The sequence below is a fragment of the Dipodomys merriami genome, unplaced genomic scaffold, assembly GCF_024711535.1.
Source record: "Dipodomys merriami isolate MVZ:Mamm:240054 unplaced genomic scaffold, mDipMer1.0.p SCAF_22, whole genome shotgun sequence".
Lineage (NCBI taxonomy): Eukaryota > Metazoa > Chordata > Mammalia > Rodentia > Heteromyidae > Dipodomys > Dipodomys merriami.
Window position 1 is genome coordinate 17,021,297 of NW_027203604.1, and position 21,136 is coordinate 17,042,432.

Below are 21,136 nucleotides of genomic sequence, written 5' to 3' on the forward strand. Positions count from 1 at the left end.
GTGTGTGTGTGTGTGTGTGTGTGTGTGTGTGTGTGTGTGTGTGTGTGTGTGTGTGCTGTACTGATCCTGGAGCTTGAACTTAGGGCCTTGGTGCTGTTCCTGAGCTTCTTTTGCTCAAGGCTAGTACTCTACTGCTTAAGCCACAGCTTTATGTCCAGCTTTTCTTTTTCTGTCAGTCGTGGGTCCTGAACTCTGGGCCTGGGCGCTGTCCCTCAGCTCTTCAGCTCAAGGCTAGTGCTCTACCACTTGAGCAACAGTACCACTTCTGGCTTTTTCTGCTTATGTGGTTGGTGCTGAGGAATCAAACCCAGGGCTTCATGCATGCAAAGCAAGCACTCCACCACTGAGCCACCTTCCCAGCCCCCCATCCTTTTTTTTTTTTTTTTTTAGTAGTTTATTAGAGATAAGAGTCTCATGGGCTTTCCTGCCCAAGTTAGCTCTGAACTGCAATCCTCAGGTCTCAGCCTTCTGAGTAGCTAGGTTTATAGGCTTCAGCCACTAGCTCCAGCTCTTTTTAAGTTGTTTATCAGAAGAATCTATTGCTTTTTGCTTGGGCTGAGCTCCAACTTCAGTCCTCCTATTTAAGTCTCTCCTGTAACTGTGATGACATGGGTTGGGAATGTAGCTTAGTAGCAGAGTGCTTGCCTAGCATGCATGAAGCCCTGGGTTCGATTCCTCAGTACCACATAAACAAAAAAAGCCAAAAGTGGAGCTGTAGCTCAAGAAGTAGAGTGCTAGCCTTCAGCACAAAGAGGCTCAGGGACAGTTCCCAGGCCCTGAGTTAAAGCTCCAGCACTGGCAAAACAAACAACAACAAAACAAACTGTGATGACAGACAGCCAAATGCCATCACACCCAGCTTTTGTTTGAAATAAGGTCTTGCTAAATTTTTGCCTGACTGGGCCTCCAACCTTGATCCTCCTGAATAAGTACAATGACAGGTGTGTGCCATCTTGCTCAGTTCATGCTTATTTCTTGAGAAAGAGCGCGGTCTTGGGCAGAGCAGGTGCTGGTCTCCCTAGAGGAAACAGAGGGGCTACTCTGGGAGGAAGCGGAGGAAGGATATCCAGGTGGAGGTCTGGCAGGGGCACTGGAAGCCACCTGCATTGATTGGGACAGAATCCATTCCCCATGGACGGGTCCCAAGCAGGAGTGATGCAGGGTACTGTTTGATCCCATCTGGTTCCTGACTTCACCTGAATTGACATGTTCTCCAGCCTAGAAAACTACTCACGCTGAATAACTTTCAATCCAGCCACCTCTGCTGAGCGAGGAGAGTAGGTATGTCTAGCACCAAGGTGGACGGGGTGGACAGTGAGGATGGTCCGTCAGGTCAGCCGTGGGACCCCTTGGGGTCCCCAGGGCCAGCAAGCCCCTTCGCCACCCTTCTCCCTCGGTATCGGATCCAGACTTCAGCCTGGGAGCAAGAGTGCAAAGGGGGTGGGGGGCGAGCATGGGTGGGTAGGAGGAGGGCAGGGGGCTAGGCTATGCAGATGAAGGCTTGTGCAGTGGGCGGGGCCATATAGAAAAGAGACTTGAGCTTTGGGCGGAGTTACGATGATGCGATGATTGGGTAGTGGGCGGGATATGCTAATAAGATGCCCGGGCTGTGGGGGTTACGCTGCTGGGATGCCTGTGGAGTGGGCGTGGCCGAGCCGCGGAGGGCGGCGAGGGGGCGGGGCTGGGCGGAGCACGGGCCGGGCTCGCTTACCGCCGCCACTGCGCCCCCCGCACGCGCCGGCGGACCCGGCCCGGCGGACCCGGACGCCCGCGGAGGACGCGGGCAGCGCCCGGTCCGAGCCGCGGGGATCGGGGGCCCGGCGGGCGGAGTGCGGGCACCGGCGGGAGGGCACCGAGGACCCGGAGCCCGGGGCCGGCCGAGGTGAGTGTCGCGACGGAGGTGGCGGGCGGGGACGAGCCGCGGCGCGGGGCGCCGGCGGCGGCGGGGACCTGTCGGAGCCTTTGTCTGCGGCGCGCCCCCTCCCCCGCCCGCCGGCCGGCGCGGAGTCCCCGCCGCAGCCCGGGTCTGGGGGAGTGGGGTCCCCCCGGCCTGCCCAGCATCGCAGCACGCTGCACCCCAGCGCCGGGCGCCGGGCGCGGGTCCGGGGAGGGGACCGGCGCCCGGGGCTCCGGCCCAGCCCTTCTTGGCGCCACCTTCTCCCCTCGGCGCACCCCGAGGGGTCTCTCACCCGAAGTTCCTCTTGGACCCCCTCTGCCCGTCTGTCCCCCCCCTCCCCACCCCCAGCCAGCTCTCTTCCCCTAGTTCTTGGGGAAACTGCTAGGAGTGGCGAGACCTGGGCCCAGAGGTCACCTCGTGATCGCCCCGGGGTCCCCCCCCCCGTTTTGCCTGAGGTCATGGCCCCGGGGGAGGGGGTCCAACTTTGCTGCTCCTGGGGCCGCTAGCAGGAGCCAAGGGGCTGCGGGATGCTCCAGGAACACACAGGGACCCGGGGGAGGGAGGGCGGGGAGCCTGGGCCACCCCCACCCGGTCCGGCATCGCAGGCCCTGGTCCAGCCCGTGGCCCAGGGCACTGCCTTTGTCTGTCCCCTGGGTGTCCGGGAAAGGCGGCGCCCCAAGGGATTTAAAGCCCACATTTCCGAAGCGTGGAGCCAAGCACCTGGGAAGCTAAGCCCTAAGGCGGCCGGGTCTCCTTGCGGCTGCCTCCCGTCTCCCCAGGACCCAAGGGCATTCAGCTCCGCCGGTCTTCAGAAGTTCAAGGCCTGGGGAGGACCAGCAGGCTGGTCCACTTGGAAAGCGGAACTCGATTTCCCTTGTTCCCTTTGGACGTGGAGCACAGCTTGGGAGGGAGGCCAGGTGGCATTGGGTTCCTGATGCACCCCTACACTGCCCAGGGGTCAGGACACCCCCCCCCCAATGGCAGGGGCTGAGGGTGGTCAGACAGGCACCAGATTGAGCCTCCTAATCTGGACTTGGCCTCTCTGGGCTTCAGTCCTGTCTTGTGCAAATGAGAGTTTAGAGCCCTGCTTTTCAAGGGTGCTGAGGGTCAGCCCTCCCCCCACCCACCCCTACAGCCCACCTGGTGCTCCCTGAGTGGCAGCCACATCTTTTCTACCAGTCACTCAAGCCTTCACCATCTGTGAAAGGTGAGGTGGGGAAACTGAGACCCAGGCTGAAGATCAGAGAAATGACCTGTGTCATCTTAGCTGCTCTTAGAGCCAGCCCCTAGGGGTCCAACAGCCTGGAGTAGGAGAACAGAAATAATCTATTTTAAAACGGTTTTTTTTTTTTTATAGCTTGTCTGCATATGCTTACGTTTCAACTAAAAGAGACACGGGAGAAGGGAGATCCGAGGTTCTGGGCTCCTGATAATGAGTGTGAGGCATCAGGGGAGGGGAGCAGAGAGGGGAGGGCCATGGGGACAGTGTGCAAGGCGGGCAGTGTGTGTGGCATCCACCCGCCACACCAGCCAGAGAGAGCGGTGGGGCCGCCTGGCTGGATGCAGAGCACGTTTGCCTTCCCGGATGGCGAGGCCCCAGCGAGGCGGAAAGCTCGCGTGCTGGCCAAACACCGCCGGAATTCTGTGTCTGGGGCTTCATCTTAGAGCCCTTGCTAAACACAAGCCAGCCCACTTGGGGTTCGGACACCGTCCAGGGCTGAGCTCCATCCTACCACTATCTCATCTTTCATGTCCAAGGAGGGGACCAGTGTAGAGCATAGCAGAGGCACCCAAATGAGGGTCCCCACTAGGCTGAAGACAGGGGTATGTGGCCACCATCAGTTAAATCCAAGACAGGTCTGTGTGTGTGTGTGTATGTGTGTGTGTGTGTGTGTGTGTGCCAGTCCTGGAGCTTGAACTCAGGGCCTGCATTCCATCCCTGAGCTTTTGTGCTCAAGGCTAGCCCTCTACCACTTGAGCCACACCTCCACTTTCAGCTTTTTGTTGATTCACTACAGATAAGAGTGTCTCATAGATTGCCAGGCACTGGTGGCTCAAGCCTGTAATCCTAGCTACTCAGGAGGCTGAGATCTGAGGATCATGGTTCAAAGCGAGATTGGGCAGGAAAGTCCGTGAGACTCTTTTTTTTTAATTTAATTTAATTTTATTTGTGAACATACTGTACAGAGGGGTTACAATTACATGGGCAGGATAACGCATACATTTCTTACCAAGCATTGCTGCCTCCTCCTTTGTTTACCCTTCCTTCACATCCCTTCCCAGCCTCCCCCCTCCCTATCCCAAGTCCGTGAGACTCTTATGTCTAATTAACCACCAGAAAATCGGAAGTAGTGCTGTGGCTCAAGTGGTAGAGTGCTTGCTTTGAGCTGAAGAGCTGAGGGACAGAGCCCTGGCCCACAGTTCAAGCCCCATGACCAACAACAACAAAAAAGACTCACAGATTTTCTTGTCAAAGTTGGCAAATCCTCAGATCTCAGCCTCCTGAGTAGCTTTGATTACAAGTGTGGGCCACCAGTACCCAGCAAGACTGAAAAATAAGTTTTAAGAGGTGAAGGTAGAGCCCTCCCCATCCAGGCAGAGGGTAACCCCTACAGTGGGGTCTCTCCAATATAGATCACTGAACTCTTAGTATTTGGCCCCAGAACTGAGGGCCATCATGGCCGAGTCTCAGACAGACTTGGGTTGGGATGAGGTGGCTTCACTACTTTCTACCTGGGAGACTAAGGTGGGACAAAGTCACTCCAAAACCCTCATTGTCTTTGACTGGAAAATGAATGAAAACCTGCCGCTTCCTCACAGAGACGCAGGTATACATTCATTTCCTTGTGCTTTATAATAAAACCTATTTCTCATTGCTCACCAAGTCTGTGTCACCTCTGCCCAAGGTCACCACCTCCATGCTGGCCACTATGGTTGCTCCTGGGGCTACACTTCCCACCCCATTTGCATAGCAATGAGCAAACTGCCATCACCTCTTGGAATGAATATCAAAAGGGGAAGACACTTGGCCGTGGGGTTGGTGTGTCCCCTTGTCTGGCCTCCTCACCTGCCTCTTTTTTCCCTAGAGTGTAGGTTGCCATGGGCTCCATAGGGAGCCAGCGCCTCAAGGAGCCCCATGAGTTGGCCACACCTGACCGGAGTGTGGTGACCAGCTTCAGCTTTGACAGCTTCCAGCTGGAGGCCACTGCAGCGGAGGCCGCTCAGGACCAGGGCATCAGGGCCAGGGGTGTGTCCACATTCATGGATTCAGGTGAGTGGGGGATGGACCTGCTGGGTGAGTATCCCAGAGCCCGGACTGGCCAGAAGGTCCCAGTCAACCTGAGGGGAGCAGTGGGGCCTCAGGACTGCAAGGCAGCTGTGCAGAGCCCATCAGGATGGGTCTTGACTGCTGCAGTGACACACAGGTCCAGTGCCGGGCCTGACCCCAGGCTGGTCGCCATCCGCAGTCATGGGTCTGGGCTACGGAGGCTGTGTCTTCACCTGCGCTTCCCTGTCTCTGGGCAGGTGAGAGGAGAGTGTACGGGGAACCAGCAGGCTCGTTTGCGGGTCCCCATCTTTGTCCATGGGCAGTAGAGGTTGTGCAGATCAAGCCCCACATTGGGTTAGGATGAGTTTCTGCTCCCAGGTAGAGGAGGGATGGAGTTAGGTTAAGCCACGAGGCCTTCAGGGGCAGCAAGAGGTCATGCCAATAGGCATGACCACAGGAGTAGCAGTGATTTTAACTGTGATTGCTAGGGTGAGGGTGACTGGATCAGACAGGGTTCAACTAGAGAGACAAAATCAATAGATAGATAGATAGATGGATGGATGGATGGATAGATAGATAGGGTTATAGGGTGTTTTGTTTTGTTTTGTTTTGGTGGGTTGTAGGGCTCAAACTCAAGGCCCGGGCACTGTCCCTGAGTCTCTTTTTCTTAAGTCTACTACTTGAACCACAGCACCACTTCTGGTTTTTGAGTTGTTAATTGGAGATAAGTCTCTTGAGGACTTTTCTCCCTGGGCTGGCTTTGAACTGCAATTCTCAGATGTCAGCCTCTTGAGTAGCTAGGATTACAGATGTGAGACACTGGCACCTGCTGATAAGCCAATTTCTTATAACCCTTTACGTATGTATCTATATACATATATATCTATCCAAGCTGGGCACTGGTGGCTCAAGCCCTGTAATCCTATCTACTCAGGAGGCTGAGATATGAGGATCATGGTTCAAAGCCAGCCCAGGCAGGAGAGTCCTTGAGACTCTTATCTCCGATAAGCCACCAGAAAACCAGAAGTGGCTCTGTGGCTCAAGTGGTAGAGCGCTAGCCTTGAGCTGAAGAACTGAGGGACAGCGCCCAGGCCCAGAGTTCAAGCCCAGCGACTGACCAAAAAAAAGAAAAGAAAAAGAAAAGAAAAGAAAGAAAAGAAAAAGAAAGGAAGGAAGTATGTAAGTTTACCCCAGGCACCAGTTGTCTATGCCTGTAATCCTAGCTACTTAGAAAGCTGAGTCTAAGTTCAAAGCCAGCCCAAGAAAAAAAAATTCCCAACTCTCTCTCTCTCTCTTTTTTTTTTTTTTGTTGGTCGTGGGGCCTGAACTCTGGGCCTGGGCGCTGTCCCTCAGCTCTTCAGCTCAAAGCGAGCACTATAGTGCCTCTTCCAGCCTTTTATTTTCTTTCTTTCTTTCTTTCTTTTTTTCTTCCAGCCTTTTCTGTTTATGTGGTGCTGAGGAATTAAACCCAGGGCCTCATGCATGAGAGGCAAGCACTCTACCCCTGAGCCACCTTCCCAGCCCCCCCAAATCCCCAACTCTTATCTTCAACTAACCAATAAAACGCTAGAAGTGGAACTATGTGGTTCAAGTGGTAGAACACCAGACTTAAGAGGAAAAAACCAAGTAAGAGTGGAAGTCCCAGTTCTGGCACAAGACAGTAATCTAGGCAGCTGTAAACCTCATGATGGACACTGGCTATGGGGTGCCATGGCCGTGGCCTGAGTGGCCATCTCTCTCCTGGTTTCTCGGTTTAGTGGTGGAAGAACCAGTGCCCGAGGACCGCTACCATGCCATCTACTTCGCCATGCTGCTGGCTGGTGTAGGTTTCCTGTTGCCCTACAACAGTTTCATCACCGACGTTGATTATCTGCACCACAAGTACCCAGGTGGGCCCCTAGCACATTCTGCCCATGCCCAAACCCAGGCATGGAACTCTTCTTACACACACATCCGCTCCTTCCTTAGTCAGGTGCCATGGCCCACACCTGTCATCCTTGCATAGGAGAATCATAAGTTTGAGACCAGCCCAGAGAAAGTTAGCAAGACTGTGTCAAAAGCATCCTAATTTTGAAATGCATTGTAACTATGAATGAAAACAACATAAAGAATCTCAAAGAAAGTTGTGGATCCATAGAGTGTTGGGGATTGGGAAAGAGAAACAGGCCCTTTGAAGGAGTGGGTGTTAAGGGGCAGGTGGGGCTCACCAACAGGGAAAAATGAAGATGGATTGTTGGCCTGTACTGAAAGTAGAACAATGAGCCAGGCGCCGGTGGCTCACGCCTGTAATCCTAGCTACTCAGGAGGCTGGGATCAAAGGATTGTGGTTCAAAGCCAGCCTAGGCAGGAAAGTCTGTAAGACTCTTATCTCCAGTAAACTCAGAAAAAGCCAGAAGTGGCACTGTGGTTCAAGTGACAGAGCACTAGCCTTGAGCAAAAGAAGCTCAGGGACAGCACCTAGGCCCAGAGTTTGAGCCCTAGAACCAGAAAAAAAGAAGAGAAAAGAAAAGAGAAATAGAACAATGAAAACTCCTAAAATTATTTTTGGAAATGTCACAATGAAATTTCCTCCCCGTATAATGTATGGTAATTTATTAAAAAAAAAAACCCTGAAAAAATGGGGGTTTGGCTTAAACAGTAGAGCCTGAGGTCTCAAAGGCAAAAGGCCCTGGGTTCCATCCCCAGTACAAAGAAAGAAGAAAAAGAGAGGAGGAGGGGGGAGGGGGATGGAAGGAGAGAGGAAGGAAGGAGAAGAAAAGAAAAGAGAAAGGAAAAGACCAGAAAAGTACAAATACTCTTGCCAGGCACCAATGGCTCACAGCTGTAATCCTAACTACTTAGGAAGCTGAGATCTGAGGATCAAGGTTTGAAATACTCAAGTGTTGAATATTGAGAGAAGTCAGACTTTTATCTCCAGTTAAGCACCAAAACAAACAAAAAACAGAATTAGAATTAGAGCTGTGGTTCAAGGGGTAGAGTTGTGCCAGCTTTGAGTAAAAATGTCTAAGGGATAGAGCTCAGGCCCTGAGTTAAAGCCTCAGGACCATCACACACGCACACATACACACAAAGATGCTCTGGGCAGTGGCCCCTTGGGGGAGGGAAAGGGGCGCTCCTGCAGAGATGGCCTAGAGGTAGGGGCTCTGACACCTCCTCCTTGGTGCCCCAGGGACCTCCATCGTGTTTGACATGAGCCTCACCTACATCCTGGTGGCACTGGCAGCCGTGCTTCTGAACAATGTGGTGGTAGAGGGGCTGAGTCTGCACACGAGGATCACCACAGGTATGCCAGGCTGCCTGTAAACAGCACCTCTTGGCTTCGAGTTTCCCAGTCTTACCCTCCATGCCTGTTAAAAAAAAAGGTGTGTGTGTGGGGGACATATTTCCTAGGAGCATCATGGCTTCTACATTGGGAGGATAGAAAGGCCCCCCACATGCCAGTATCATATGACTCCATGTTACACCCCGGCTTCCTTTGCCCAGGGTGCTGTTTGTGGTGAACTCCACTACAAAGCCCCCTCCTCTAGGAAGCCCTCCAGATTGTTCCCTAGACCTTCCAGGGGGGGCCCTGGTTTGCCCAGATAAAAGGGGAAGGGCAGAGAGAACCCTAGACAGAGACCTGACTGCACGAGTGGTTGTGGGGGGGCGATCAGGACTTCCCCAAGACTACCCTGACCCCTCACAGCATCTTCCCACAGGCTACCTCCTAGCCTTGGGGCCTCTGCTCTTTATCAGCATCTGTGATGTGTGGCTCCAGCTCTTCTCTCATGACCAGGCCTACGCCATCAATCTGGCTGCCGTGGGCACCGTGGCCTTCGGCTGTACAGGTAGGGAGGGGAGGGGAGCACACCGGGTAGCCAGAGACCCAGTGCACATTAAGTGGAAGCAACATCCTGAGCTCAGATCTGTCAGCCTTCAAGGCCCGGTCTGTCCCACCTCATTACTCTTGGCTTGGTGGATAGTTCTCCTGATGTAGCCCAGGCTGGCCTTGAACTCAAGATCCTTCCGCTTTAGCCTCCTGAGTGCCTGGGTGATTATACGTGTGGTCACCATTCATGAGACAGGCCGGTCAGGTTTGTCCAACCTCAGGGCCATTACAGCATCAGCCTCAATATCTGGGTATTTTTTTTCTGGTGGACAGATGATAAATGGTGTCTCACAGTTTCCCTCCTCTCTCTTAAGTGCAGCAATCAAGCTTCTATGGGTACACGGGGTTGCTGCCCAAGAGGTACACGCAGGGAGTGATGACCGGGGAGAGTGAGTATTGAGGCCCCCGAGGGATCCACAGCTGCTGTGGGCTGGGGACTCCGCCGTGATGTGCCGTGCACAGACACGGTGCTGGGCACATAGGCCTGGGGAACTCTCTCTGCCCCTGGGTGGGGATGGACTCTCAGATCCAAGAGACATGTGTGGGCCGTTTTGGGGGGTGAGGACCATGTGTGTCCCAGGAATGTCATGGTGGCCTAGGAGGCTGGTGTAGTGCAGTGTCTATGTGTGTCTGTTGGGGACATATACACACCTATAATGTCATCAGACTCTCCTGCTTGGTACACACACACACAGACACACACACACACACAGACACACACACAGACACACACACACACACAGACACAGACACACACACACACACACACGCTTGAGGAAGGCCTCTCCAGCCCACTTCTCCCACGCCACGAGGCCACCTCTCAGTCACCCCTTCTTCATGAACAGTTCTCTTCACTCAACCGCCCCCACCCCCTGTTCTAAAATTTCCCAGCAATCCAGATAGGCCTCCTCCATGTCCTGTGGACCTTCAGACTCCCTAGTCTGTCCCTTTTGCTCCAGCTCCTGGCCTCTTATCCTCCCACCCTGTTTCTTAGCCCAAGAAGACATCAGGGCCCCATGCTCAGAAGTACCAGGCTGGAAGTGGACCCAAGCCAGGGCTGGCATGGGTAGCTATCCTTTGTTCCCCTTTTGCCACATTCTACAACTTAGTGCTAAGGTCAACCAGATGTCCATAGAGCAATGAATGACAGGGTTATGGTTCCTGGAGGGTTACTGGCCCCACTGGTCATTTTGCTGGTAGATTTTGTGGGAATGAGTGAAGCTGACCCTCCAAGGTGGTTCTAGCATGCTGATTTGGGGTGAGGGGTTATATAGCCAGAGCCCCTCAAGAAAGATTTGTTCAGAGCCCTGCCCGCCCCCCACCTCCCCCAGGGTCTGTAACCTGGTCCTGTTCCCTGCTACCTAGTGGATGAATTTATATAAAACTCCACCTACTGACTGCAGCCTTCCCGACCAGTCTCCTTGCTCCCTGCCAGCACCTGGAACTGGGGCACATGGCTCCTACCAGCTCCCTGCCAGCTTCTCTGCCCCAGCTTGCATCCTATACCTTTCTCCCTCAGTTCCCCCCCCACGAAGCCCCAGGTGTCTAGACCCCTCCTGGGTCCTTTGGGTAGGATGCTGCTGGGTGCGCAGCAGACTGTGGTGGGAGCCCGGGCTGTATGTGTGTGCACAGCCCTGAGGGCAGCTCTTGGAGGGTGAATGAGAAGACCAGGGAGGCCAGAAAGTCTGGAGTTGGGGAGACCAGATGTGTGGCTGGAGTGGGAGAGCCGAGGGGTCTGAGGCAGGAAGGAGCAAAGGCAGGATCCTTGGGGAGCGGGGAGGACTGGAGGGACAAGATGAATCTGGATAGGGCTGGATGAGGTGAGTCTGGGGAATGGGGGGCATTGGGCATGCTGAGGTGGGCAGGGCCTGGTGGAAGTGAAGCGGTTTACAGGCCGGTGGGCGGGGCCTGGAAGGAGGTGGGGGCACTGGACATGCTGGAGGGGCGGGGCCTGGGGAGGCGGGGCTGAGGCATTGGACATGCTGGAGGGGGCGGGGCCTGGGAAGATGGGGTATTGGCCATGTTGGAGGGGCGGGGCCTGGGAGGAGAGGGACATTGGCCATGTTGGAGGGGCGGGGCCTGGGGAGGCGGGGCCGAGGCATTGGCCATGTTGGAGGGGCGGGGCCTGGGAGGAGGGGGACATTGGACATGCTGGGGGCTGGGGCATTGGGCGTGATAAAAAGGGTCCGCTCATGGGCAGGGCAGAGCGAGGCCTGAGGCCCTTTTTGCCCTGGGCCCCGTGCCGCCCCCAGGCACGGCGGGGGTGATGATCTCCCTGAGCCGCATCCTCACCAAGCTGCTGCTGTCGGACGAGCGCGCCAGCACGCTCATCTTCTTCCTGGTTTCGGTGGGTCTGGAGCTGCTCTGCTTCCTGCTGCACCTGCTGGTGCGGCGGAGCCGCTTCGTGCTCTACCACACGTCGAGGCCGAGGGACAGCCGTCGTGCCCGGGCTGGCTACCGTGTGCACCACGACGTGGTCACCGGGGACGTCCACTTGGTGAGTGTGCCCGGGCCGCTGGGTCCCACCACAGGCTCCTGCCCGCTGCAGGACCCCCCCCCCCCCCCAGGTCCTGTAGGTAAAGTTCCCATCTTGTTGGGACAGCCCGGCTGGGCTCAGGGATGTGGACGGTCCATCAGACCAGACATCAGAGCCAGCCAGGAAACCAGGATCCATCCTGTGACTCCTCCCTTGCAGGGTCAGAGCTCACCTGGAGGGTCCTCGGCAAACAGCTCTGCCTGGGGGTGGCCTTGCTATTTGCTCCTCCCTCCATGGGGTGGGTCGGGACAGACGGAACAAGGCTTAGCTTCCTCCGGACGGGCTGGGGCGCCCTCTGGTGGCAGCAGGCTGAATGGTTCCTCCACCCCCCCAGGGACCTAAGGGTACCTGAAGAGCAGAAGCACTTGGGCTTGTGGAGAGAGCCAGGACAGGTGTCCCTATCAGCGCAGTGAACCTGTGATGGTCACCTGGAGGGGAAGACACAGACAGCATGGGTGGAAGAAGCATGAATGCAAAGCTTAGGGGCTGGAGTAGTGTAGGGACAGCTGGGGAGCAGGGTGCTGGAAGGAGGCGGTTTGAGTGGCCGGTGCTTAGTGGGGCGTGAAGCAGGATGGGGGTTACCAGATGGAATGGGCTGTCTCAGAAGGTTTATTTTTGTTTTTCCAGTCCTGGAGCTTGAACTCTGGGCCTGGGTGCTGTTCCTGAGATTCGTTTTCTGAAGGCTAGCGCTCTGCCACTTTTTCTAAGTAGTTTATTGGAGATGAGTCTCACCAATTTTCCTGCCTGGGCTGGCTCTGAACCTTGATCCTCAGATGCCACCCTCTTGAGTAGCTAGGATGACAGGCGTGAAATCTTTTTTTTTTTTTTTTTTGTCGGTCGTGGGGCTTGAACTCTGGGCCTGGGCGCTGTCCCTCAGCTCTTCAGCTCAAGGCGAGCACTCTACCACTTGAGCTACAGCGCCACTTCCGGTTTTCTGGTGGTTTATTGGAGATAGGAGTCTCACGGTCTCTCCTGCCCGGGCTGGCTTTGAACTGCGATCCTCAGATCTCAGCCTCCTGAGTAGCTAGGATTACAGGCGTGAGCCACCAGCGCCCGGCAAGGCGTGAAATCTTGATAAGGATGGAGAAGGTGTCTGCACATAGTAGGCGCCAGTTCTGTGCCAACCTCAATGTGCTGTTCTCCTGGGCTTGGGATGCTGGGCCTTGCCCCCCCCATCCATCCCACCACCAAACTTGGCTCCTTTCTGTCCCCCTCTCCAGGAACACCAAGCCCCAGCCCTGACCACCAGTGGGTCCCCAAAGGACAGCCCAGCCCATGAGCCATCAGGGGGCAACAGTGGAGCCTACGTGCGTTTTGATGTGCCCCGGCCCCGAGCCAAGCGCAGCTGGCCCACCTTCAGAGGTGAGGGGAACCCTGGGCATGGCCCTCTCCCACAGGCTCTGCCCTCTGATCCACCCACACGCCCCTCCCCCCTCTGCCCCCTCCCCCCAGCCCTGCTGTTGCACCGGTACGTGGTGGCACGGGTCATCTGGGCTGACATGCTATCCATCGCGGTGACCTACTTCATCACGCTGTGCCTCTTCCCCGGCCTGGAGTCCGAGATCCGCCACTGCGTGCTGGGCGAGTGGCTGCCCATCCTGGTCATGGCTGTGTTCAACCTGTCTGACTTCGTGGGCAAGGTGAGCCACCCCGGGGAGGCCCTGAACCACCCAGGCTGAGCACACATGCAGGTCCCCCGTGGAGAGAGTGGCAGCCAGGCCATGGAACTGTCCCCAGGCCTGGTCCCCAGGCCTGAATCTGCCAGGTTCAGCCCCCCCCCCGCCCCTTTTTCAGCGTCATGGTCTCTAGTTACTGGCTCCCTGGGATGATGTGGGCCAACAGAGAGACCAGGAGCAGAGTGAGTCGGGGAGCACCCTGAAATGGCTCCAAGTGGACAACACATCCTCTGCTGCCTGGGCAGACAAGGCTGGCAGCCAGCAGCCCAGAAGAATCTGGTGCAAGGATTCATGCAGAATGGTTCTTGTCTTAATGAGTGATGAGCATGTGGCTCAGAGAGGTGCAGCTATTTTCCCAGAGGCACACAGCTGAGGGGGTCCAGGAAGTGAGTCAGTGCGACCAGAGACAGCAAGGCTGACTGAGTTCCTGGGTCTGAATCCTAATCCTGCTGTTCTACTGCTTGAAGCATTGAGACTCAGGCCTTGGTGCCTTTATTAATCAAAGAAAGCCCAGGTTCCACCTAGCAAGGGTATTCTGAGAACATAGGGGTGGTTCATGACTGTAATCCCAGTCAAGTGTGAGAGCCATAGGTAGGATGAATGTGGTTCAAGGCCAAGGTGGGCAAAAATGAGAAGACTATCTGAAAAATTACAGCAAAATGGGCTGGGGGTGTGGCTTTACCTGACAGGGGCATGGTTACCTATTGGGGCGTGGTTTGTGGCTGGGGCCGTGACTCATGCGGTAGAGCCCCTGCCTAGCCAGCATCAAGTCTGGCTGTTATAATGGGATTTGGGATGCCAGGCAGGGAACCCACAGGCCCGGCTCCCTGCAGATCCTGGCAGCTCTGCCTGTGGACTGGCGGGGCACACACCTGCTGGCCTGCTCCTGCCTGCGTGTGGTCTTCATCCCCCTCTTCATCCTGTGCGTGTACCCCAGCGGCATGCCAGCCCTCCGCCACCCAGCCTGGCCCTGCGTCTTCTCACTGCTCATGGGCATTAGCAATGGCTACTTCGGCAGTGTGCCCATGATCTTGGCAGCTGGCAAAGTGAGCCCCAAGCAGCGGGAGCTGGCAGGTAAGGCGGCTGCCCCCACGGTGCAGTCTTCCCCCGGTGGGGGGGGGGGGAAGGGACTGAGGCCAGGAGAAGCCAGAGGGCAGCCTGCTTCAAAGTGCATTTGGTTCTGCGGGTCAAGCTGACACCAGGAAGGTTGTAGATGTGCAGACAGCTGTCAGCCATCTCATGCAGACACTCTTATTTCAGCTAGGTGCTGGTGGTTCACACCTGTAATCCTAGCTACTCAGGAGGCTGAGATGTAGAGGATTGCATTTTGAGGGCAGTCTGGTCAAAAAAGTCTGCAAGAGTATGTCTCCAATGAGCTAGCAAAATGCCAGGCTCGAGTTGAGTTGTGGCTCAATTGATACAGGGCCGAGTGAGCAGAGACAAGCAAGCCTGTGGTACGGAGTTCAAACCTTCCCATAGGGATAGGGAAACACTAATCTGAGAAATGGAAGCAATAGAATGAAAGTCTAAAATCCCAGAAAGCTTCCCTGAGGAGGTGACTTGGGATCCACGAGCTGGAGGAAGTGGTTGAGGGTGCCAAGGGTGCACCTCAGGTTGGAGGGGGTCACCTGAGGCCCAGGAGCATATTTGTGTTCCTGGGGTGAAGGGGTGGGGACAGGGGAGGGTGGGATCTGACCGTGAGCATCAGTGCCCAGGGAGGTCCAGGACAGGACAAGGCTGCCACAGAGCTGGGAGCATGTGCTGGTGTTGGGGTCCGTCTTGACTGCTGGAGGGGCGCTGGAGTATTCTGGGTCTCCACCTTCAGGCCAGTCTTGTCCACAGGGAACACCATGACGGTGTCGTACATGTCGGGGTTGACGCTGGGCTCTGCCGTGGCCTACTGTACCTACAGCCTGACCCGCGAAGCCCACAGCAGCTGCTTCCACACCATCACCACCAACGGCTCTGTCCCCACCGGGCCCTGAGCCCAGCCCTGCCCCTGCCCGAAGCCCCTGGCGGGGGAGCCTCTGGGGCTCGATGAGGGCCTCCCCTCCCCGAGGCCTGAGGCTCCCCTCCTGCCCCTGCCTCAGTGCCTGCGGGGGACTCCCCCGGCCTCATATGCCAGAGATGGCACCTGCCTGGGCCCAGCCATCCTCTCCGGCCTGGAGCGGGGCTCTGTGCGCCCCCCCCCCCATGGTCTGTGTCCCATGTCCTGTCTCACCCCCTCCCCCCCGCTGTCCAGTGGCTTTCGCCCTAGCCAGGTCAGCACTCAGCCGCCCCCAGCCAAGACGGCCAACCATAAGCTTAGTGCCTCCTTCATCAATGTGAGTGCCCCAGGGTCGGCTCGAGATGCAGGGGGGGGGGGGCTCAGTCTGGCAACTCTTGGGCCCCCCTGCATCCTGTTCTTAGTCCCATTTACTCTAGCTGCAGCAGCCCCTGGGGGGAGGGCGTATGGACACTGGCTTCAAGTGTCTACCCCATGCTGCGATCACCCCCATCTACCCGCGGAGGGATGCAGGGCTCAGTGGGGGCCCCTCTGGCTCCTCCGGACCCACTTGTGGTCCAGGAGAGGGGACACCTCATGTCTGCCCTGTGGGGATGGCCTGCAGACACGGGACAGGCAGGCTGGCTCCCCGGTGTCCTGCCAAACACAGCCTCCCAAGGGACCCCAACGCCCTCCCCACCCCCAGCAGTGCCACCTCCTGCAGTGTCCTGTCCACCTGCGTCTCCTAGCGCACTAGCCATTAAAGATGACGGCAGACAGACTGCCCGCCGCCGCCGCTGTCTCTCCAGGAGTGTTTGTGGGGGGCTGGAAGTGGTAGGGGGCCCTACCACATGGGGTAAGGGGTGGAAGTTCTGCAGCACCAGGCCACATCTCTGAGAGCAGCTAGTGGGTCAGTGAGCATGGGCTGCCACTTGGGGGCTTCACAGCAGCCTGGGGGCGGGAGGGGGCCTCAAAGGCTGGGCAGGGCTCATTGGGGGTGGGGCAGATCGGTGTCTGCTCTGGAAAACTCAGCCTTCAGCTGTGTGTGGATGAATTGTGCAGTCTGGCCAGATTCCTGCCTTGTTCCGAACCTCAGTATCCCCAAGCAGCAGGATTGTGGTATTTGTCCCTTGGAAGGTGTGAGCGACTGGGCCTGAAGGAGTCACCCTGACCCCTCAGGGTGGAGGCAAGACCAGGGGCAACGCCGGAAACCACCACCAGGTGCACCTGTGTTCTGAGCCTCCAGGTTGGGGCAGGTAGGCTGGCCCTGCTGTGTGAGTTTTTTCTGCAACTCAGTGCTCTGGGCAAATGCTTGATTTCCTGGACCTCTTCTACAAGCCCGGTTTGGCTTAAGTTTGCCATCACCGGTCCCCAACTCCAGTTTGGGGGCCAGAACTGAAGCCCCTTCCCAGCTGCAGGACTTCTGCCTAGCTCAGCCAGGCCCAGGCCCGCTCAGGCTGTGTGCGTGATATCCCAGGTATGGGATAGGTGTGTGGAACCCTTTCTGGTCTTTTCAATTTTCCCACAGTTCTGGAGTTTGAATTCAGGGCATCATGTATACAGCCAGAGCGAGAGGGTGATCTTTCCTATACACTTTTATGTTTGTGGACACACCATGCCTGAAATGTGAGCTGTGCCACTGGAAAGCCTGACAACTCGGTATCATTTTTTTTTGGGGGGGGGGGGAGGAGGCAGTTCTGGGGCTTGAACTCGGCCTGGGCACTGTTCCAGAGCTTCTTTTGACCAATGCTGGCCCTCTACCACTTGAGCCATAGCGCCACTTCCGGCTTTTTCTGTTTATGTGGCACTGAGGAATCACATGCTAGGCAAGCACTCTACTACTAAGGCACATTCCCAGCCCTCATTGTCCTACACTTAAAACAAGCTCTGACAAGTCACACACACAGTGGCCACAGGACTCGGCTCCCAGGCTACCTCTGCCTCCAAGTGCCTGAAATGGCTGGCTGTTCCCAGAATGAACCCACCCACCCCTGAAATAAATCACGCCAAGCAACAGTAGTTTTCCAATTAAATCTTTTTTTTTTTTTATGAAAAAGATCACACAGAATTTTTGCCAACAAACAAAATTCGAAAAGAAACTTAAAAAAAAAAAGGCAAACAATAGTCCCCTCCCCCCCCCAAAAAAGAAAAAAACCCAAAGTCTGGCTTTTCCTTTCCTCTAGATTGTCTGCTGGACACCTTCGGGGTCCAGAAGGCGCAGGGCTAGTTAAGTGCTTTTGGGCCGAGCAGGGGCTGGGCTCGGGCTCCCCTTTCCCTCTCTCCTTTCTCCATCTCGGGGTGCATACAGTACACATGGGCAGGGCAGGGTGCTAAGGGTTGAGGGTGGCGGTGAAGCCGGGTGCTAGACACTCACAATCTAACAGGAAATAAAAAATAATATTCTGCACGTCAGAATGTGTTTGCTTTTTTTTTCTTTTATAATTTCATAGCTATTTTTTTCACAGTTTTAAAAAGTTTATATATATTTATATATATTTATCTTTATATATATAATTAAAAAGTCGACTCCATTTAAAGGTGTATGATACAAGGACGGGTGAGTCTCTTGGTACAATAAAACTGTACAGGTAAGAGCACCCCTCTGGCAGGAGGGGCTGGACGTGGCCGGGCGCAGGGTTCAGCACCATTTGGGGTGGGGGGAGGGGGGTTCTTGTAGTGTGAAGGTCTGGCACCAGGTGACACTTCTGGGCTGCCCTCCCCCTGGCTTGTTCCCCAAGTCCAAGCTGTCCTGAGAGCATGGAGGAGGGCATGGCAGGCGCCCGGATGCCTGGCATAGTCATTGAGTCTGGCTGGCATTGGGGGGACCCCCAACCCATGCTGGGGGCCCCTGGGGTAAGCTCCATGCTGAGGGTGAACGAACCCCATTGTGAATGTCTGTTCAATTCCTCAGAAGTCTGCCCCCCACCACGTCAGTCTGCACAGGCAGGGGTGGAGGGGTAAGGGAGTGGGGGGGGGTCCCGCCAAGTGTGAACGGGGTGCCCAAGGGAAGCCAGGACCTGTCCTGGCCAGGGCCACCCCGAGCCATACCTAACCCCATGGGGGCGCCGAGGGGACGTGTGCACATGTGCACACGCGTGCATGCATACGGGCACACACATGTACACACTCGCCGGGCGTCCACATGCACACCTGGTCGGGTGTGCACGGCAGGGCCGGGCATGCTCAGCAGAGCACGGGCACGCCGTCCGTGGAGAAGATCATGCCGGTGGTGGGCTCATAGGTGCCCGCCAGGTAGTACAGGCCCTCGCCGTCCTGGTACTTCTTGGTCTTGACCATCTGCTCATACTGCTCCAGGCCCACCACTAGGCACTTGTGCGACACCGTCTGCACATCGTTCTCGTCCACGTGTGAGGACTGGTACAGGGCGCGCTGCCGTGGGAGGGGGTCATGGAGGTGGGCGTGGGGCCGAGGAGGGGGAAAACCCTGTCCCATCCTGAGCCACAGGGACCTGACCCGAAGACCCAGAGAGGAGGGGTACCAGGAGGCAGACAGACCAAGGGAAACGAAGAGGAACTGCCAGAGAGACAGCGCAGCGAAGATCCAGAGGATCACAGCACAGGGCAGACGGGACGGAGGATAAGAATGGACAGACAGCAAGAGACAAAGAGATGCAGGTGGGGACAGCGTGGCCACTAGGTTTCTCAGTGATGGGGCCAGCATGGGCCAGGCTGAAGGGAGAAGCCACCCAGCCCCGCCCCGTGTTGCCTTCCTACCTCCATGAAGTCCTTCCTCTGGCTGGAGGCCCGCAAGGCCGTGGGGAGGCTGCGGCTAGACTTCTGGTCCCAGTGCTGGGGGTGGGAAGGGGTGACAGGGACGGGTGGGCACAGGCCCTGCCTCGCTGTGACCCCAAAGCATCCCCGGCGGTGGACACTCACCTGGCCCTCGTGGAACTGCTTGCCTGGGCTGGTCTCCTCAGGGTGGTAGAACCACTTGACACGAACTACCATGTTGTTGCCCCATGACTCCCACATGCTCTGGATGCGGCCGATGTAGGGCAGGTTGGGCCGGCCGGCCGACAGGAACACAGCACAGTCCCCGATGCGGATCATCTCCTTGCCGCGGACGATGGCCTTGTAGAACAGCTTGCGGGCCTTGCCCTTCATGCCGCGCCGCTGAGTGGGGGAGAGGAGGGGTGCCAGTCAGCGGCCAGGCCCAGCCCAGGGAGCCGTGGCCTCCTGGAACCCAGCTCCTGGCCACTGTATGCCATGCAGGGGAGTCTGCGGGGAAGGGGTGGAGGGGAGGGGAGGGGAGTGTGGTCTTGGCTCCAACTGGAGAAATCCCTTGTTAATGTGCCCCCAAAGCTTGGATGCTAGCAGGTGACCTCACTGGCAAGCGGTGGAATCTTTAAGAGGAGGGCCTAGTGGGAGGAAATCCATCATTGGGGCGTGAAGTATGTCATTGTGGGCACGTCCTTGGGAGGGGAGGAACCTTGGTCTTTTCCCTTCTCTTTCCCAAACACTGAGGTGAGACAGACTGGTGGAGCAGAAACCCAAAGTAACAGACCCAAATAACCATGGACTGAAATCTCCAAAACTGAAAGTAAAATTAAACCCTTTTTTCCCTTATTGGTTATGTCAAAGGTTTTTTTTTGTTTGTTTCTGTGGGTCATGGGGTTTGAACTCTGGGCCGGGGCACTGTGTCCCTCAGCTTTTGAGCTCAAGGCAAGTGCTCTACCACTTGAGCCACGGAGTCACTTCCGGTTTTGGGGTAGTTTATTGAAGGTAAGAGTCTCATGGACTTTCCCTCCCAGGCTGGCTTTGAATCGTGATCCTCAGATCTCAGCCTCCCAAGTAGCTAGGATTACAGGTGTGAGCCACCAGTGCCCGGCATGTCATAGATTTTGTTTATAGACAAAAAGCTAATCAGCACACTCCTTTTACCTCTCTGACATGTAGAGCTCCGCGATCATCAAGGGGCTCTGCAGCTAAGGGGGACTTCACCTCCCTGTCCTGGGAATTATCAGCAGGATTCTGCAGGACTCTTACTGGGACCAGCAGAGTCTGCTCTTCCAGGCCTGATGGGCACACGCTCACTGCAGGCTGGCAGGGGCCCAGTACTGTCCCTCACTGGGTGCCAGCACCCTACAAAGCCAGGCTGGCCGCCTGCAACCCTCAATTGTGGGCACGGGAGTGAGATCCGGGAGAGGCAGGGCATGAGGCGTAAGCTACTGCGCAGGCCCAGCTCAGCAAGTGTGGACAGAGCCCCGTGTCCCTCTGCCTCACATAGGCAGATGCTGGCGCCATTCCAAAGCCAGTGTCCAGCATTCTGGCGCCAGGCAGCTGTCACTCACCGCCCAGGTCCAACTTACAGCACCTTGAGCGGTATGAGGCTAAAATACCAAGTGCCAGTGGCTTATGCCTATAAATCCTACCTACTTAGGAGACTGAGGATCACAGAATGTCTGTAAAACCCCTATTTCCAATTAAACAACAAAAAGCCCTACATGGAGCTGTGGCTCAAGTGGTAGAGTACCAGCTTTAGGGGAAAAAAAAAAAAAAAAGGTCAGGACAGTGCCCCGGCCTTAACTCTAGCCCCAGGACTTGAACCAAAAAAAAAAAAAAGGCCTTGCTCCCCCAAACAGATTGTATGATGAAAGCTCTAGGTGCCAGGGCAAACCGGGGTAGACACTCACACACACCATATTGGTTCATTTTACAAACCCACGTGTGGGAGTGCACTGTGAACACACACGTGCGTATGCATAAGTGCGTGGGAACAGAGAGCCCTACATGGCGGGCAGGGCTCCTCTGAAGGCCAACTCCCAATTGTCAGGGTGGATGTGGGGATCACAACCCCAGCTCTCCAGAACTGCCTTTTAGGCCCTTACTGAGCTGTTAGCTGAGGGTGGGCTGGCTGAGACTGGACCCTGGGCTTCAACTAGCAAGC

The 21,136-nt window shown here is 56.2% G+C and overlaps 2 protein-coding genes across 5 annotated transcripts in view; one reads left to right on the forward strand and one right to left on the reverse strand.

The window, feature by feature from the left end:
- The first annotated feature begins 1,751 nt into the window (after window positions 1-1,751).
- On the forward strand, window positions 1,752-16,014 carry Slc29a4 (solute carrier family 29 member 4). The gene is made up of 11 exons (XM_070033098.1): window positions 1,752-1,882; window positions 4,984-5,168; window positions 6,923-7,054; window positions 8,335-8,448; window positions 8,864-8,992; window positions 9,348-9,422; window positions 11,286-11,530; window positions 12,790-12,931; window positions 13,022-13,209; window positions 14,079-14,319; window positions 15,088-16,014. Exons 2-11 carry the CDS (start codon window positions 4,997-4,999, stop codon window positions 15,228-15,230), a joined length of 1,581 nt encoding a protein of 526 aa, XP_069889199.1. The 5' UTR covers window positions 1,752-1,882; window positions 4,984-4,996; the 3' UTR covers window positions 15,231-16,014.
- Window positions 16,015-17,249: 1,235 nt separating this feature from the next.
- Tnrc18 (trinucleotide repeat containing 18) overlaps window positions 17,250-21,136 on the reverse strand; it is an 85,619-nt gene continuing 81,732 nt past the window's right edge. For all 4 annotated transcript variants that reach the window (XM_070033475.1, XM_070033476.1, XM_070033474.1 and 1 more), the window contains 3 exons: window positions 19,126-19,362; window positions 18,964-19,038; window positions 17,250-18,619 (listed from right to left, as the gene is read on the reverse strand). In XM_070033475.1, coding sequence (XP_069889576.1) covers window positions 18,413-18,619; window positions 18,964-19,038; window positions 19,126-19,362 — 519 coding nt within the window. In that variant the 3' untranslated portion in view covers window positions 17,250-18,412. The remainder of the gene's footprint in view (window positions 18,620-18,963; window positions 19,039-19,125; window positions 19,363-21,136) is intronic.